The 19451-nt window shown below is 47.2% G+C and overlaps 1 protein-coding gene across 3 annotated transcripts in view; it reads right to left on the bottom strand.

The window, feature by feature from the left end:
- The window catches only part of Slit3 (slit guidance ligand 3), a 587044-nt gene that overhangs the window by 128451 nt on the left and 439142 nt on the right, over positions 1-19451 (bottom strand). For all 3 annotated transcript variants that reach the window (XM_021178434.2, XM_029484039.1, XM_029484040.1), the window contains 2 exons: positions 14198-14269; positions 8183-8346 (listed from right to left, as the gene is read on the bottom strand). In XM_021178434.2, the coding sequence (XP_021034093.1) occupies positions 8183-8346; positions 14198-14269 (236 nt within the window). The remainder of the gene's footprint in view (positions 1-8182; positions 8347-14197; positions 14270-19451) is intronic.

The raw sequence follows: 19451 nt of genomic DNA, 5'->3' as shown, positions 1-19451 counted from the left end.
GCCTCCTGATTCGCTTCCCAAGATGCAGCTTGAGTGTCAAGCAGTCTGGTGAATTACCATCAACCGGCATCTCCCTCTTCAGGGAGACTAGAGATAGATTCTGGCCTTGACCCCACTTTTTGCAGGTCATCTCACCTGCTTCATTATCCCACCAAGCTGTTTCTTTTATAGAAAGAGGAGTTCCCAGCATGTACCACACATAGAAAGATGCCATCAGAATCCTGAGGACACACACAAAGACCACTTTCTCATCATGCCCAGCACCTCGGAATTTTTGCTTACATCTGGCGATGGGATGCTGACAGTTGATGCAACTTCTATTCTGGGGCTAAAAGTTTCTGGCTGTCACAACCAAGTAGGAGGCTTAAAGTGGCAGAATTTGCCCAATCGCAGCATCGATTTTTGTCAAAGCATCGATTTTTGTCAAGTACAATGACCAGAAGTGACACCCAGGCCATATCTAAGTGGGTCCACGGAGGAGTCAAATTAAACTTACTAGATAAGAGGTGAGTAAGTTACTATATATTTTGGAGTCAGCTCTTCATTGTGTTTGAGCTGAGAATCAGTGTTCGTTTCAATATGATCAAAAAGCCAAGCAAATGGTATCTCAGGAGTTTATTTTGAAGACCAAACATATATAGATTTTGCTTCAAATTCAATTTGGATCCAAAGAATCTCCAAGAACCCTTATGACTCCCTTTGGTGGTCACATCAAACCCTAAGTACAAGAAACACATTGAAATGCTTTAAAGACACGGGCAAGTCTTTCCTGCTTTGATTGCCCAGTGAGGTAAGATTCTCAGACACCGAGTTTGTGTTACACACGTGGACAGAGTCCAGCAGTATCCTGGGTCCTCGGCCTGCAACTGTCATCTCAGTGTCTTTCCATATCTCCCTCTGAGCTATCAGAATCCAAAGGATACATAGTAAGGGCTGTGATTGAGCTCAGATGAACTCTGCTCAAACACTTCCCCTTGGGCTCTGCGGTTTTGGATACAGATTAACAGGGTAAGATGGAAAAACTCTGCAGGGGAAAGTAACAGTTGGTTTGGCCATTGTTCACTGGAGAAATTGAATCCCGAGTGAGTCTTGTTACACTGCTTGAATGAGGTGACCAGCTGAGCCTGCGGCAAGTCCCCATCTAGACTCCACCGTTCTAAGAGAATTTCACACCTCACATCCAGGAGTACCCATGGCCTCCTTTCTGTTGAAGTCAAATTGTGCCTAACACTCAATCTAGAATTCCCAGAATATGCCAACACACCTACCAAAGAGTCTTACTGCCCTTTACCTCATATAAACACACACACAAAAACTTAAAGATAGTGTCCTAACCAGGATGCTTAACAAAGTGTGCTGACAATAAGGACTTCAGAGACACCAGCAACACACTAGAGGACACAAAGGGTATCATGGAACATGTCAGACAAGCTGGTGACTTACACTAACACTCAAACACAAGTCTGCTCTTAGAGAGGAGATACTCTGACTTTATTGCATGGTAAAAGAATGGCAAAACAGCCAGCCATCAGGTGCGTAGCTGCCATTGGCAACTGTAGAGTACTATGGCCTTGGTTTGGATCTTAGTTCTTTTACTTCATTCATGCTTCTTTGTGCCTCAGTTTTCCTCATTGGTAAAATGGTGTGTGTGTGTGTGTGTGTGTGTGTGACTGTACCTAACATATAGCATGGTTTTATTCTGACTCATCCCTGCAATGCATGCAGAGGATCCACATGGAGGGACCCTGACCCATCACCCTCCCCAATAAGAGGAAACCTGGGGACAGCTGGCCTCTGCTGCCAGGCCTTTTGAATTGTAGATGACTTTCCCCAAGGAAAACTGCCAGACCAGGCTGTCTACATCAAGGGGCAAAAGCATGGGACTGGGCCAGGGGAACTGTCACACCCCAGACAGCTTCCTGGAGTGGGAGATGTTGGTCTGAGCCTGGCACGTCCACCCATTTGGGCAGAAGGATCTGAAGATGGCTCCCCTTTTGATCAGGTAAAATGGTACTTGCACAGAGCGCTTCAGAGAAGCCAGGGGGGCCAGCATCAAAGTCAAGGACTCCTGCTGGCAATAGGAGCTTGTGACATGGCAGTTTTCAAAGGTGCCCCTCTGACTTCCATATTGAAATGGATTAATTCTAAACCAGACTCAGGTTGCAGTCCCCTGGGAACTGTCTGGGTCTTCCCTGGGTGGCTCTTAGTCAGGTAGAGGTATACACCACATTCCAAAAAATGTTGTCAAGGCCAAAAGGAAAAAAAAAAAAAAGAGAGAGAGACTGTGAAAAAGATTCCTTAATCAGGCCACTAACAACACCTTTAATTACACCGAGAAAACAACGGTAATTATAGCCTCTGTCAGCACCCTGGGCTGGCAGATCTCCAGGCGGGCAGTCACCACCCTACTGTGGGGAAGCCATTACTCCTTGTTTAACCACTCTAAGATTCAATGTGATTGAAAGACAGACTCCCTCCCTCGGCAAGCACTTCCCTCTGACGAATGACTGAAGTACCTGGACAAGTCTGCTAAAGTCCCTGATGTGTGTAAGTGATGGAGGAAGACCCACCCCTTTGCAGTGTCTGGGCAGACTGAGGATGTAAATTCTATAAGGCAATGACCTTTTTTTGTGTGTGTCTTACTGTTGTATTCTCACTGCTTTAAACAGGCCTCAGCACAGGATGAACTTAATAAAACACACTCTGGATAATAACGATGAATGAATCGGTTTAGGAGTCTGGAAGAGGTGTGTGTGGGGTGTTCCCGAGGTAGGTGAGTGTTACTTGTGGGTGCCCCCCCCCCAAGGAAAGACTCCCTGAGTTTCTGAGGCGTTGGTAGGCAGAGTCAGGCATTGAACAGGAGATGGAGTGGCCCTGGAAGATGGGACCTGTTCTTTAAGTTCCCTTTTCTGTAGTTCGGTGCTGGCAAAGCCTACTGAGTACCTGCTGCTATGGCCTGGTATCTTGAGGCAGAGCAGAGCAGTGGACAATGGAGACACTGGCTTCCATTAAACTCTGAGGTCCTCATTGGAGCTGCCAGGCCACCTGACCTTTAGCAGAATGGATGCTATAGGCTATAGGTGATTTTATTCTGACTCATCCCTGCAATGCATGCAGAGGATCCGCATGGAGGGACCCTGACCCATCACCCTCCCCAATAAGAGGAAATCTGGAAACAGCTGGCCTCCACTGCCAGGCCTTTTGAAGTGTAGATGACTTTCCCCAAGGAAAACTGCCAGACCAGGCTGTCTACATCAAGGGGCAAATGCATTGGACTGGGCCAGGGGAACTGTCACACCCCAGACAGCTTCCTGGAGTGGGAGATGCTCCTGGCTGCAAATCCCAAGTCTTGCCTCCTCTGTGTGTAAAGATTCTGATAAGGGTTGCTAGAGGAAACCGTGTGCAACAAGGCAATTACAGCAGCAGTGACCAGTCTGGGAGGCCCTGAGAAAAAGGCCACAAGGAATGGCTGTTCTAGGCTAGCCTTTTGAGATCAAGGTTTCCCAGACCAGGGGAGGATGAGGCAGGAGTGGTCCCCAGATGACCCTTTCCTCAAGAAGGTTGTGTGGCTATGGCACAGGCACAGTAGTGCATTAGCAATCCCTCCTGGGCTCGGTGTACAGGGCATCCTCTCTAGTGTCCAGAGAGAAGAAAGTGTGCGCTATAACTAGAAGTGGTCCCTGCCCAGGTGCTACCTCATCTTCATTCTTCTCCTGACTGGCAAAATAGGATGGCTTTAAAATTGCCCATCCTGTGCTTGTCCACGCAGATGACAAACCAAACATCACTGACTTTAGTCTCAGATGGACCCACGGAGATGCCAAAAATGGACACTTTTCTTATGGCAGCAGCCAGCACCCACAAAATGAGACCTGTGCAGCATTTGGTGCCCTGAATATATGAGACCACTTGATCCTTACTGAATTCAGTTGTGATTTGGGCTCTGCCTCTTTCAATCCCTTACATTGCTGAACCTGAAGACTATGTAGCCTAAAGAAACTACCAGAGACAGCAGAGCTAACGAACAACATCAGGCTGGACGCATTTCTGTCTCTTCTGGGGAAAAAAAACAACCCCACCTTAAATGCTACTTTTTATTACCACAGAATTGAAAATGTGTGGTGCCTGGGATCTGGAGGTAGGCGGCAGGGCTGAGACATGGACTTGTGTAAGCTATACTATCAAGGGGAGAACGCACTTTGGTTTCTTTCTAATTTAAAAAAAAAATCTCACCCAGTAGAGTGCAGAGTAAAAATATCCAATGGCCTTGTGAGTGTGTTGAAATAAATTAATTCCAGTATTCAAATTAAGCTTCCCAACTGGCCTCTGGCCTTTCAAAAGCCAACAACAGACTTCAGTGACAACGGAACTCTGGCAATTACGGTGAGAATATAAATGAACATGATTTAAATACCAGAGGCATGATAATTTTGGAAATGGCTAAATAAACCTAATAATCTCATTCCTGCAATGTTCAATTATGGTATTTTAATTAAAACCTCCTAAGAAGAAGGGTGGCTAGACACAGCCTACCTTAATTATCTTTATAGTTAGTAACGGGTCTCAAACAGAAAGAAAGAAAGAGGATGAAGGAAAGTTCCTGTTTCCAGGGAGATAAGTATATTTATTTTTGAATAGTAAGAGGGGAAATTTATAGAGTGGCGATTGGATCCAGCATTGTTTAGGGGCACTGGGAACGAAGGAGATGTGTCCTTTACTACTGGAAGATAAGATTGATATCTTTATGAAAATATATTTCATATTCAAGGCGATGATAGACAAATCAATGGGCTCAAAGACATTCAAAGGGGAGAGATAATTGATTCAGGAGGTCAAAGAGTTAACACATAGCCATAAATTATGAATAATAACAGGTAGGAACACTATGAGATTAAGATGTTGGGAAAGAAAGAACACAAAGCTTAGGATACGAACTCCCAAATAAGTCCTTTAAATGAAGATGAGGAAAAAAAAACCTCCACAAATCACACAGCATGTTCTTCTCTAATGTATTACACACTTTGATAAAATCCTGATATGTGCCAAGGGACAAGCAGATGAGACATGGCCTGTGGGTCCTCATAGCCCTCAGGCTCTAGAAACAAAAGATATGAACAGAGAAATTCTTCAGTAGTCACTGAGGGAAGCCCAGTAGGCAGGCTGTACCACACAGAAGACACTCTGATAAAAGATAAAACAGAGACATATTCTCCCCCCCCGCCACCCCCGCCACCTGCTTAAAACAAATTCTCAATTGCTTTCCCCAAAGGAGGAAATAAATGTCTTAGACTGGAAGGGTAGAGCTGACAGGAGATGTATTTCTCTAAGTGCACGGCTAACAGAGTTCTGGTTAGCTGGAGAGATAGTGTGCCCATCTCCGGAGCTTCTGGGAGGTGAGGGTGGGCCAGGCTCGGATGGCTGGATTTAATTCAAGGACACTATCGGGAACTTGGGCAGGCAGGGCCTCCCAGTTAAGTCAGATAAGGTCTTTCCTATCTCTGGAGCCGCTTTTGAGGATGGTTTAGCAACCACTGAAGGGCCAGGAAGGTTTTCTCCTGTAGTTTTGACAGGGCTCTGGGGATGACAGGGGAGACTCAGCGTGTTCCATGCTGGAATCTTTCAGAAGTTCTTGCCCCTCACTGAAGTCTCCTCAGTGAGCAGTTAGGTTTGTATTTGGGCAGCTTTAGACAATCCCAGCCGGGTTCACGCCAGGCAGCTTTACTCAGGTGCCTTGCTGGGCTCTGGCCTGGGGTGGGTGGGCCTGCACCCTCCACAGTGGTACACAAAGGCAGTGAGGACATAGGACAGCCCTTCTCTGTGACCTTCTCCCCAGGGACCCCAGACTGGTCACTGCTGACCACACTGCCTCCTCAAGTATCCCTCATACAGAGGAGGTGAGATGTGGGGTTCACGCCTCTCAGATCTCTCGCATCATGGATGTGCCCATTCCTCGGAGGGGTTCACCAGATCCCTCGAGCACTGTAACTATCAACTTTGACCTTCCCAAAGCACCCACCTTCCTAGAATAGTCTATGTGTTAATCCTTGGGCATCTGACACAAAGGAGTCCCTCTGTATTACCGCCCTAAGTTGAAATGATCAGCAAGAGGGTGAAATTCATAGCATGTTGCTGTTGAGAGTTTGGGGGTGAAGTTCTCACATCCTCAAAAGACATCATGTTAGAAATGACAAGAGCCATCACATGCGATGGGCTTGGCTGCTTTAAGCAGGGAAGGGCATAGGATGCTCTATCCCTGTGTTTAGCTAAGGAGACTGTTGCTGAATCTAGGCTTTGCAAAGGGCTCTGGCTCTGGCACTAGCGTTTCTAGGACCGGGGTTGGGCAGTCTCATTCTTATGGGGCTTGGATTCCAACTGCTGTTGGACAGGCACAGTCTGGGCAGTGTGCTGACAAGAGGCAGCGTCCATGACAGAGAAGCACCACGGTCACCTGCCATTTTTCTCTCAGAACCCACCTGTCACATAGTGTTTTTACATCCTCTCTAATTAGTTTGCCTCGGTAGCTCTTGGATGGCTCCTGCACTCTGTAATTATTTCTTTCACTGGCACTTATGCCGATATTGCACCCTTTGCCTGATAATTACTGTAATTATAGTCACTGTATTTGATGCCTGTGTGATAAACGGTTTTATTATATGTGTTTGATGGGAAGTGGTTTCTAAGTGGGTGTCTATAAGAAGTTACTGAGGTACTACTCGGGGGATGTGTCAAAATGCTTTTGAGGAATAAATAATGGGATGACGTAAAAATGTGACAAGGAGAGAGCAGGGAAGAGAGGGGCGGGGCCTGCTGAATTCAAGACCTGAATGAGTCACACACCCAGTCTGTACTCCTGGCCATTGGGCCCCACCCCCACCCTACCACCACTCCCCGGCAACACACATTGAGTCTGTTAAGCCTGCAGTGCCATGCTGGTTGCTGTTGTCATGTTTGTTTGTTTGTTTGTTTGTTTTTTGTCAACATGACACAAGCTAGGGTTAGCTGGGAGGAGGGATGCTCAACTGAGGAAATGCCTTTATCAGATGGGCCTATAAGGACGTCTAGAGGACATTTTCCTAAAGACTGATAGGCAGGCAGGCCTGGGTCGCAGAAGAAAGTGGCTGAGCAAGCCAGCAAGCAGTGCTCTGACTCCTGCCTTGTGTTCCTGACCTGACTTCCCTCAGTGATAGACTATCAGCTGTAAGATGAAATAAACCCTTGCTTGCTTCTGCAATTTGTCTTCTCATAGTAGAAGAAAGAAAACTAGAACAGAAGGGAAAGCAAGCCATAGCTAAGAAGGGAAATGCAAGGTGGGTTCCTTGCGTGCCCTGGCTCCCCAGGCTCAGCCTTTTAGAGACCACTGCATTCCACTCCAGGATTGGAACTCTGAGTGTGTGTGTGTGTTTTCCCTTCCCACAAATCTCAGAACTTATCTCCACCTCTTTGCCAACAGAAGAGTTAGCAGAAATAAACAGAAGCAAACAAAATTTAGGATCTGGTTTAAAAGCTATGCTCCTCTGGGAAGATCTTGGGTCACTCTGTCACCTCTCATTCCTAGAGATTTGAGCTATCCTGTTCAAGTGTCTGTGTGGTTCAGTTCCGAGTGCTCTGTAGGCAGTCTGGGTCCCTACTACAAGCTAGTCACACACAGATCCATGTGCTTGCTCGCTTAGCACACTCTGTGGGCCTACTAAGCTGCAACAATCAAACTCTACTTATCACTTTCACCAGAAAGGCGAAGGCTAGGTAGGACTTCTAGCTAGACAGGCTTAGTCTACAGCTCACACCATCCCGTCACATTTCTACAAATATTTGGGTGACAGAAGGGTTATAGTCAACGCTAGTCAGTGCTAAAACACTTCCATTACACCTGTGATCTGATGCCATGCTGTTCATCAGATGGGAGGTCCCCTAGCACTGGGCAGCTAAGGGGCTCAACATAGAGTGATTTGTGAGGTTTTCTTTTTCTTTTGCATCCTCTGTTCTAGATGTTAACAGCTTCTTTCTTTGAACTCCTTGAGAATGCAAGCTCTCCAGCTCCTTACTGCACACCTCAGCTGACTATGAGATTTCATTTATACCAAGCTGTGGGATGGGTATGAACAGGACCGGGGTCATGGTAAACAGGGCTGATGGGTGTGTGGATCTTAGCCTAGGAAGGGGAGAGCAGGTAGGGCCGGCTTACCTGGACACACATACTCTTTCTTCTGCACATCTGCTACACTGAAGCCTCTCAGGTGCACGGGCGCCATGCAGAGTGTGAACTGGCCAATGGTCCGCCGTTGTCGCAGCCAATCTGAGAGCCAGGCCAAATGACAGTCACAGTACAGGTGGTTGGAGTGGAGACGCCTTGGAGAAGGAGAGAAAGAAAGAGAGAGAGAGAGAGAGAGAGAGATGCCATTACACAGAGAAGAGAGTGGGCCAGACCTCTGCTGACCGTGCCCCTAGCATGATAATTTTTATGAGCCCACAGCAGCATTCATGACCCCATGCACAAGGAAAACAACAACACAAACAAACAAACAAACAAACACCAGAAGCTTTGGTCCTTTTATTACCACACCTTACTATTTTCATGTGTAGGCCACAGTCAATGGGTATCCTGGAGGTTCTGAGCAATCTCTGCGTCTTAATAGTAATTCTGCCCTTCCCCTTTGTTGGCAAGCAGGTATCAGCACGGAGGGGTGGGAGGATAACATCACCACAGGGTGATGACAGAGAATGACATCACACATCTGAGTGTGAATCAAAGATTTGACAGGGTCACCCTGCGACACCGGAGCGTAGGACTTACAGCTGGCCTAAACGGAGTCCTGTGTCTCCTCCTGTCTATGCTGCTGCGTGACTGACATCTGCTCCAGTCTCCTTCATCGCCTCTTAAGTGTCCTTTATAGTTCCACAGCACGAAACGTGGGGAGTTCTACGCCAGTGCTGACTGTGAACGTAAGGCAGGGCGAGGAGGCCCAGAGAGAGGTGTTTCTGGGGATGGTCCTTCTCTCTGCCTCTTTAACAGTGAGGTGCTGCTCTAAGCAGGCTCTTAGAATCCTTTATACTTTCTCTCTCCCTGGTGCCTGACCCCTCATTGTTGGGTTCTATTTTACCTGGAGGTGACCTACTCTGACTGATCTTCATGGCTACAGGAAGATTTCCAAACAACTTCCAGACAGACTACAGTTCTACTTCAGTGGGAGGTGTGACTCCAGAGCAGTTTCTTGCTCGAGTGAGTAAGAATCCCTAGACAGACCAGCCTATTCTGCTTCTGAGGGGAATGGCGTCTGGTTAAGTGACTTGATCGTCCTCCTATGAGCTGGGAGGCAAATTAAGGCTACTCAGGGGCTTCTAGAGGACCCTTCTTATAGACTTTCTGCCAGCATTTCTAACTTCCATATTCCCTACAGGTGTTAGAATTGGTAGAGTATGAGGTTTAGTGGAATGAGAACATAGAGATTGGTTGCCAATTTCAAGTGGGTAATCCTGGATGCGCTAATCAGTGGCTGTTATCTTGGGACTGTGAGAGCCCCTTGTCAAGCTCATTAATACAGCGTGGTACCCCAGAGGAGTGGCTTGGATCATGCCTGCTCTATAATGAGAGAACTGAAGGGCCCTTGACCACATCCCACTTAGCACAAGGTCAACATTGCCAAACACTAGCCAAGTGTAGCTAACTCAGGCTTTTGCTGGCTGAGCCTTCTGTCACCAATGGGCATAGAATCCCAGCAGGCCAGCTCCACCAGGGCTGCTCCAATCCCTGTCATTTCTGGTGCATTAAATGAACCCCAAACCTACATAAAATGTATTTTTTTTTGCTAAAAATTTTCTGTATATATTAAGTACCTCTTGTATTTCAGAGTTAAGTCAGCCATACTTTCAGCAGCTCTGAGGCCCTAGACATAGGAACTATAAAGTCCTAACATACTTCCTCTTCAGTTTCCAAGACCAAACCTGAGCTAATCCAAGCAGGACCTTCCCTTAGCCTGAATTCCGAACATCATCAAACATTTGGGAAGGGTGCTGTGGTCAAAGTCCCAAGCCAGTGGGAGAGACCACAATTAGAGGAGGGTAGGCAAGACCTCTGCTTGCTAATGAGCACGATCATTTTGTGCCAAAAGCGCATTTCCTAAACAGTGAGGAGGAGATGAGAAGATTTCCTACCAGCCCCTCTCAGGTAGCAATGGGTACCTGGGCACTTATCACAGTGGTTCTGTGAGGGACAGGAGGATCCTAGGGCAGGCTACAGGGTAGTGTAGGCTGAGAGGAGGGGATTCTATTTTGTGCCAGGAAACTCAGCTACTTAGTCAGTTTCTTTTTTTATGTGCCCTGTTTGATTAAACACAATTGTGTTATGACAATAGGGGCGACTTTGAGAAAAGTGTGGGTCTCTCAGGTGGCTAAATTAGAAGTTCCCATCAGATCCAACTGAGGGTGAGGGTTTAGCAGGACAAGAACGAGCTTTAGGCACGTTAGGACTTTAGTCAGATGCTTCATTTCTGGGTTAGCCACAAAGTTGGAGGCTTCTGTCTGGAAGATGGTGTTAGGTGAATTCTTTCTCAGCCCCAGCCAGCCAGCCCCAAATGACTGCTCTTCTCAGTCTTCCTACAGATGATTCTATCCCTCTGGCCATCTTCCCGAGACTTTCTCCCTTCCAAAGTGGGATCGCAGAAAAGTAGTGACCTCAACCGATAGACCAGCTGCATGGAGCTTCAATCAGAAAGCCCACAGGGCAGGGGACAGACTCAGATCTCTAGGCTAGGACTATTACTGACCGGAAATGATTGCAGAGTCAAGCTAGACAGGTTCTTTATAGACATCTTTCCACGCCATGCTTGGAAGATGGGGTGGAGCAACACCGTCTAGATACTAAGGATGCCTTTTGGTTGGCCCGTGCATCTGGGCGTGTGAAGCAATGAGTGTATGGTGTGTGTGCATATGAGCGTGGGAATGTGGGCTGCATGTGCTGTGAGCACAGGCCTAGATGCTTCTAGGGGCTCTCCTGTCTCTACTTTCTACCTGCCCTGGAAGCAGCAGAATTACAGACCGGATGTGCACTGTCCCGCTGCCTTACTAAATATTGTTTTTAAAAGTAATCATGAGCATCATGAAATTTGGCACAGAGATTGCTAAAAATGGTCCAGAGCCTCTGAGTGAGAAGGGAATTATTTAATTACGTAGCACAATTTAAGTTGTGATGGTAATGGCATTAGGGACCCTGGACCATGTGGAAGGTCTGTTCTCTTCTTGCTCTGTTCTCTTGCCCCGTGTTCTATTCCTCCCCGCCCCCCCATCCCCCCACTGCTGGGTGATGATGTGAGCTCTGATGTCAGGTTACACAATGCTGACATTGGTTCCAGCTTTCTTCTGCCTTTGATTTTGGGGCAGGGATTTCACCCTAGGCCTCAGTGTTACCAGCCGTAAAATGGGAAGGACTGTTCTGTGGGTTGAAATAACTCACAGGGAGTGCTTCATACAAGTCCTGGTGCACAGCAGCCATGGGAGAAATATTTGCTGTTACTGTACGTCCAATCAGTGTAGATTTTAGCATCTTTCCAAACTGTGGCGCTGACTGTGTGCAGCTGCTGCTGCTGCCTATGGAGACGTGAAAGCAGCCAGGTGGCTGGAGTTCCTATGTGCTGTTCTGGGATCTTTTGAGAATGGACAAACCATATTCCACACGGATGAGACCTCTTCTGTGAAGCAGAAGGTGGATGAATACAAATGCCAATTTACAAAAGGGGCCTTTTAGCCGCAGATGCCAAATTAAATTTCCAGCAAATCCTTTTAGCGAGGGGTCAGTGCTCGTTTTTCCATAAAATGTGGTGTCCTGAATTCTATGTAAAAGCTTTCCTTTGGAAATCCCATTTATGACTTCCTTCCTCTCCCCCCTCCTTCTCCAACACCAGTCACCCACCCCCAATGCTTTAATTACACTGAAGGGGAATTAGTCAGTTCAGTCCCAGGGAGTTCCATACAGAGCCATCTCTGAATAAAACTAAAGAGAAAATGGCAGCCAGGCAGAGAGCAAAGAGAACAGGCAAGATAGATAGATAGATAGATAGATAGATAGATAGATAGATAGATAGATTGGATCTCATCAGATGGATATTTAGGACCACAGAGAAAAATCACAACGGAAATGAGATAGGACTCCTTACTCATTTCCTTCCTCAAAACGCCTGAGCAGACACCCAGGAGCCCAGGCTAGAACGCCCCTAGCTCCTCTGGATCTATCCTTGGGCTGTCACTGTTGTTTTTAGACTGGAAGGACTCAGACGGAAGCCTGTCACAGGCTGTGTCAGGAGGCACTGCAAGGCTACATTCTACAGTGAGAACTTCTGGAGACCCAGTCCCTCGCGAGAGCAGACCCAGTATCCTGAGGCTCTCCTTTGACTTCCTGTTTCAGAACCTGGGCTTCATGCTTCCTTAGCTCAATTGTGGTTTGCTGGGTGCTCAGAAGACCAAAAGGGATCTCCGTGACATTCAATTAATGTCCTGCTCAATTTTCAGAGGGAAGGGAAAACGATACAGGTTCCTAGGTGTGCTGTCATCTGAGGGTATCCGACAAGAACCTGAGGAGCAGAGATGGAGACTGGTCTGGGATGATCACTAGTGATAACAACTAATATGACTGTGAACATCCTGCAGTAAGCACTTTCCATGCACAGTGTCATAGTGTTCCCTCACAGTGACTCCAACGTAAGCATGTATTATGAAGTCCCTGACCCAAAGCAGAGAAAGGTGAGGACAGAGCCTAAGTAAGTTGTGGAGCCTGCCTGTAACCACTGATCTGCCCATTCCAAACTGCTGAGCTTTTTTTTAAAAAAAATTATTATTACCTTAGTATCTCTTCCTCTTATATTATTTTATTATTGTTGTTATTATTGTTGTTTTCTTAAAATCTCGGTCTTTGTTTCATTCTCATAAAGAGATAAGCTCATTCTCTGAGGAATGCAGTGCCTTTTAAACTACAAGAACATGACGTCTCACTGCCAACAGATTTATGGGCAAGGACCCAAGAGGTCTTCATCTCAGAGGCCCAGGGTGGTCCTAGGACTTTGTTTTTTGGAAAAGTTCCAGATGGTTCTGAGCTGCCGATCAGGGAATTACTGCTTCAAGGATTCTTCATTCTCTTGGCGTTTATGTAGCCTGTGGAGCCTAGATGGGCTTGCAGTGGTCAGCTCAGATTTCAAGATAATTGTGTGGTGACAATATATAATGCCATCTATTGTGTGATGATAATATATAATGCCATCTACGGGGAGCTGGGCACTGGAAGTGCTTAGTTATGTGTGCTCGTCACCACCAGCCCTATTTATCGAGGAAGGAAAAGAGGGCACAAAGCCAATTAAGGGCAGAGGGCATCTATCTCAGTTCTTTGCTTTGGTCCTAAATGTACTTGCCTAAAAGCTGCTGGGGGCTGGCTCTCCCTTTGTCCTGTGAGTCGAACACTCTCAAAGATAAGAACTTGCAGCAGGAACCTCTTGGGAAAAGCCAACCAGGTTCTACTGCAGCAAACCCTATAAGTGGGTTACTGGCTGAAGGCAGAGTGGGCGACCCACATAGTCAGAGTCACGGGCTTGCTTCTGCAGCACACAGCCTGGAAGGTGAAGCTTATCCAAAGCAGTAAAAGATGAAGCACTAAGTTAGTGTATTCTAATATCCAGATGTTGCCCAGAGAGCGGGAGAATGTAGCAGGTGGCACCTTAGTGGGATAGAAAAAGGACAAAGATGACTCCTCCATTCCCAGAAGGAAAATAACTGCCACTGTGCCATTAGGACAGAACGGCCAGTGGGGTACAGCGTGAGTGGAGTCCATGGGGGGGGGGGTCTCAGCAGCTAAGTTTCCTGTGTTCTTTGGCAACAGAAAGCTAACACATTTCCCATCAAACAACAAACACAGTACAGGAAGACATCCCACAGTTGAGGGGTGATGAGAAATGTGTTTTCCCTGTACAGATCAACAGCTAGGAAGTGTGGATGAACCACGACTCTGCCCTGCTCCTGGGGACACCAAGTCCCCACCTGCTGTATGACTTTGGATATGGGAACTGTGTACCCATCTGCAGCCCAGTAGGTTTCACAAGCAGAGAGAGAGAGAGAAGGGGAAGAGAGAGAAGGGGAAGAGAGAGAGAGAGAGAGAGAGAGAGAGAGAGAGAGAGAGAGAGAGAGAGAAGGTAGGCGGGGAGGAAACAGAGCTGTTACTCACAGAGTTCGGATCTTCGGCATGTGGTTGAAGCTGGTGACCAGGATGCGGCTGATGTTGTTATTGTTGAGGGTGCTGCAGAGACAGAGAATAATGTTATGAACAAGGGGCCCTGAGACATTCATAGGTGTGGGGAGGGATGTGTGTGGCTGTAAAAGACAAAGCCAACAGTAAGAACCGGAAGAGCCAAGAATCTAGAGACAAGTGGAAACCCCGCAGACGATGGGGAATCCACAGTCCTGTTATTCATGTGGGGTCCCCCCACCATCCCTGAACAGTAAATCAGTGACTCAACCTCGCTTCGTTGGGTGGCTCATTACAACATCTTTAATCCTTTTTGTTTTCAAAGATGCATTGTATTTCAAATCATGCGTATGAATACATATGCGGGTCATGTGCCCACACAGGTCAGAGGCATCAGATACCCCTGCAACTGCCTGGCATGGGTGCTGTGAGAGGAACCTAGGTCTTCATCAAGAGCAGTACACACAAATTATGGCTGAGCCAGCTCTCCAGCCCCAGCATCGTTAACGCTTACAGGGACAAGTCAGTTATACGCGACTGTTCTCTCTTAGGGAGAGGAAAGATCTGCTCGTTTTGGTTGGTAGTGCAGAACTCCCAAAGGAGATGTTACACTCTTGTTACAGATGACGGGGCTGAGCTCGGCAAGGCAACTTTCCAGCTTTGCCACCGCTGCTCAGCACTGTAGGTGGGATCTGACCACGCCCTCTCCCGCTCCACCCTTCTCTGTTCAGCAAGCACACTGCCTGTACATGGTGCTATGTTAATCAGGATATTCCAGCTGTATCTTATCTCAGGAGGAGCGAACTCTCTTCTTTCCGGTGCTCTCCCTGACCATGGGACAGTGTTAGGACCAGCCCGTCCCTTTGACAGAGAAAAGCATGGAGAAGATGTGAGTTGTACAACTGGAACTAAGGAAATGCAGCTGCTGAAGAATTGAAACCAGGATTGAAGAAAGTACTGCCTCAGTTTACCCACTAAAAAGACCCACGGAGGAGTGTGGCATTGAAGGAAAGCTCTCTGCAGAGGCTTTCTGCAGTTCAGTTTAGAGCTCTCTGCAGTTCAAGTCAGTGACTACACATTGGAGGGGCGGGCGGCAATGCCTGGGAGGCAAAGCCTGGTTCTCAGGCTCTGACCCCCATCCCACCCCTGCCTTCTTTGCATTCCAAAGAGCAAGAACTGGATCTTGCCTTTGGTCTGCACCTCACTCTGCCTGCCCACTTGCTCCTGGGTCTTTCTTTGGTGTTTTTTTTTCCAGAGACATGATCCCACTCTCTTCTCATTAACCCTGTTTCTCTTACTCTCCTCTAGGCCGCCATTAGTCTTCACTGGCTCAAGAAGGGGCCATTGCTAGTCAAGAAGTCTGGGCTGTGGGCTCTTGCCAAATATATTACCTTCATCTTAAAGTGCCTTCCTTCCCTGTGAGCTACAGACTCAGGACATGTCATATGTACTCAGTAAATATCGACCATCAATTTACTGACCACACTGGAGAGAATCTAGTCTTATCCTGGAGTGTTCTATTCCCCACTTCAACCTTCCAAAGAGAAAGTGTGCTTCATCCAATGTGCTTGGATCACCACGCCACACGCTCCAACCCAAGGGGTCCTACAGATTACTTCTCCAGCCCTTGTGACCTTAGTCCCAAGCAGAGTTCCTGTGAGCACATCTGCCACACAAATACATTCCTCAGATGCCTTGGTCTCTTCATTACTTGCTTGGCCAACAGGAGGAAGGTTGGGGTGGGGGCACACAGAAAAAAAAGACCCTATTTCTTGTCCCCACTACCCTCTGACATTCACTGTATATGCAGTGTGTATCTGGTACTATGTTAGGCATTCAATAGAGATACACAAACTCACTTGAAAACTGTGTGTGTGTGTGTGTGTCTGTCTGTCTGTCTGCCCACCCACCCAGACAGCCTTTGGAGTATTTAAATCAGATAATAGTACCTAAGAATTCATCACCCCAATTAGGCTGGGCTGCCTGCCATTCTCTTCTGGATCAGGAAAGTATGTCTCCAGGAGAGAAGCAAAGCCGTGACTTTTCCAATCACCTTAGAATTTCAGGCTCTCTGCTCAGGGGACAGCATTATGTGCAAGGTAGTGCCTACAAAGAACAGTCAGGAAGGGAGCAAGTGAGCGCTGGGTTCAGATCCCACCTACAGAGCTTAGCTATGGCAAAATAGAAAAGCCACGTTGCCTGCCTGTGGTTAGATTTGCAGAATGAATGCTGAACAGACTCTGAGCATCCTCTTCATTCCTCAAAGGCAAAGTCCAAGGTGGCTCAACAGGCCTCGCCAGTTACCATCAGGTGGAGTTCACAGCCAGCCCTCACCACTTGGCTGCAGACGCGGGACAGCTACACTCAGGCTTCAGCTGGAACAGGGATCCAGCAGTAGCCCAGCAGCAATGACTTATTAACGTATTACTACACTGATATTTAAATGTGAGCCGTAATGAGAGCTATAAAACATTTACGATAATGGCAATTATTCCAGAGCTCAAATGACTAAACACAGTATTCACACTTTCATGATTTGTTGCTTGAGTCTGGCGGCCCAGGGATGTCAGAAGGTTGCTAACCTCTTAGACACACTGATTGCACCGGAAGCCACAGTTGCCGGTTTGCTAAGAAACACAGATTCCTTTGATTTCTGGCCTTGGCAGCTTTGGCCCAGGGAGGGAGCACCACGCTCTGTCTGGCTCTTAGGTTCTGCCTAAGCAGCTGGCATTCAATGGGAGAGTTGGCATGAGGGGCAGAGCCAGTGAACATGGGCCTCAAAGGCAGAGCCCTCGTTAGAGTCTGGCTCTGCCGTTTATAGCCTACGCCACCGTGGATAACTTTCAGGATCTCATTACTTTTCTCCTTTGCAACACAGGAGTAATAATGATCTCACAGAGCCCGAGCCTCTTATACGGAGGTAGGCTCTAGGCTGTGGCTCTGTATCTTACCCTTCGATCCCTCTCATTGAAGGGTGGAAAGGTAAAGTGTGGGCCTTGCAATCATGAGAAGTTGAGAATATGCCTAGAACTCACACCAGTTCCTCTTATTACCTGGTAAAGCAAGAGGCGGTATCAAGACTTAAATCCAAGCAAGTGTGATCGCAGGGATGAGATGTGTGTAGGCTTCCTGCTGCTGCTGTAACAGATGACCATGATGCTGGAAGCTTGGATATATTCTCCTACAGTCTGGAGATCCGAAATCTAACGTGGGTCCAGGAGAGTACACTTTCTGGGGAGTCTTTGGGGTGGAAGTTTGTTTTCTCGATATTGTAACTTGAAGGGAAGTCTACATTCCACACGCCCTTCCTTGGGTCATCTCTTTGCCCACAAGATCTTTACTTTGGTCTCATTTTTCAAGGGCCCCTTTGACCATTGAGTGTGACCCCCACAGAGTTCTGAGATGAGGATGTTGGGATCAGGAGGCCACTATGTAGCCAACCACTAATCCCTTGAAATAAGGTAAAAAAAAGCACTTAGTACGGGGTTGGGGGTGGGGGGTGGGGCTCAGAACTGAAATCCAGTGATTGTCACTGTTGCTACTATGGCTTTTGGTCAGACCTTTCTACCATGGCTTTACAGAGTCTCATTTGGTACAGCTAGTACTCTGAAGTCAGGATGAGTAGCCCCACTTTGGAGACGAGCAGTCAGAGGCCAGGAAAGGCTAAGGGTCCTGTGTGGGCAGCACACTAGCTGTTGGTGAATTCTGGACTGGCTGCTCTTTCTTTCCTGACTCAGCCACTGCCTTTTGCTTTTCTACAAGCTTGCCACTGAGGTAAAGTCCTTATCTGTCCTCACATCTAGTCTGGACCTAAAGCTAGGAAATCAGCCCCACCCTCCTTTTACCTCATGTTTTACAAGCCTTAGCAGCAGAAAACAAAAGGCTCCCCCTGCCAATGCCCCGCTCCACTTCCCCACAGTTGGTTGACTCTGTGCTACAGTGACCTTGCCATCCTCATGTATTTACCGCCATTCCCCTGAGAAGCCACGCTGGGTCTACCTTCAGCCACTTTGCTCTTTGGGAGCTATGCAGAGAAAACGTTCTTCTCCCAAATTATCCAGAGAAGATTGTGGTTTTTTTTCTCTAAGTAAATACTACTAAGTCAGCATTTTGCTTTAGGTTTCAAGCTCACATCTGGGGTTACATTTATCCTGTTAATTTCTTTTTTATGTGGACGAGTGTTTTGCTTTAATGCCTGGTGCCTGTGGCGAGCAGAAGGCGGCACTGGATCCCCTGGAAATGGAATTAGAGATGACTGTAAGCTACCGTTTTGGTACTAGGAATAGACCTAGGACCCTCCGGAAAAGCAGTCAGCACTCTTATCCACCAGCCCATCTTTTCCAGATAGGATTCTGTTAATTTCAGGATATCTGGCCTCCCCCATTTTCAACCACTCCAAAGGACACTTGGTTCCTAAAGGACACAGCAACCTCAAGCCTATTGGAAACATCTCTCCTCCTCACAAGGTTGAAGTGACAGTTCACCCCTTTCTATGTCTCTCTTATTAGGTCCTTACTCCACTATAAATGCTGTCTTCAATGCTGAGGTCTGATTGCCAGCCCATTGGCCCTTAGGCTCTGTTATACTTGGAGCACAGCCGTCTAATAAAAGTGACCAATGCCACACTTGCCTGTGGACCCCGTGATTGTGAGCATTAGGAAGGGGCTATTAGATTCTTTTATTCCAGGGGCAGCTGCTCTCCCAGCATCTTCATGGCGGTTCACTACTGTTTGTAACTCTGGTTTGAGGAAACCTGATCTCTCTCTCTCTCTCTCTCCATACACACACACACACACACACACACACACACACACACACACACACACACACACACATGCAGTTGAAACATCCATAAACATATAAATAATATAATTAATTATTTTTTTCAAGTCACAAAGGATTAGAGAGTTCACTATTTCTACCATACGGCACATATAATATTCGGGTGCCCTGCAGTTTCTAAGTCAAATGTTGGGATACTGTGGCAAGACAGGGGCTCACCCATAACAATGAATGCACAAGGGGATAGTGCACATGGCAGTTAGCTCCAGATGCTGGAAACAGGCCAAATCCCACCCCACAAGCAAGGTTTTGTCAATAAAGTTCCATTTGTTTAGTTTTGCGCTGTCTTCGACATTTAGGCTTTATGTGAAGCCTAAAATATTTACTATCAGGCTCTGCCATTCTGATCCTGTGTCTGCCAGGGAATAAGTCCTAGTAAGTCAGAGCTATT

Source organism: Mus caroli, chromosome 11 (assembly GCF_900094665.2).
Source record: "Mus caroli chromosome 11, CAROLI_EIJ_v1.1, whole genome shotgun sequence".
NCBI classification, from domain to species: domain Eukaryota; kingdom Metazoa; phylum Chordata; class Mammalia; order Rodentia; family Muridae; genus Mus; species Mus caroli.
Note: the sequence above shows the minus strand (reverse complement) of the source record. Positions and strands in the feature narration are given on the sequence as shown.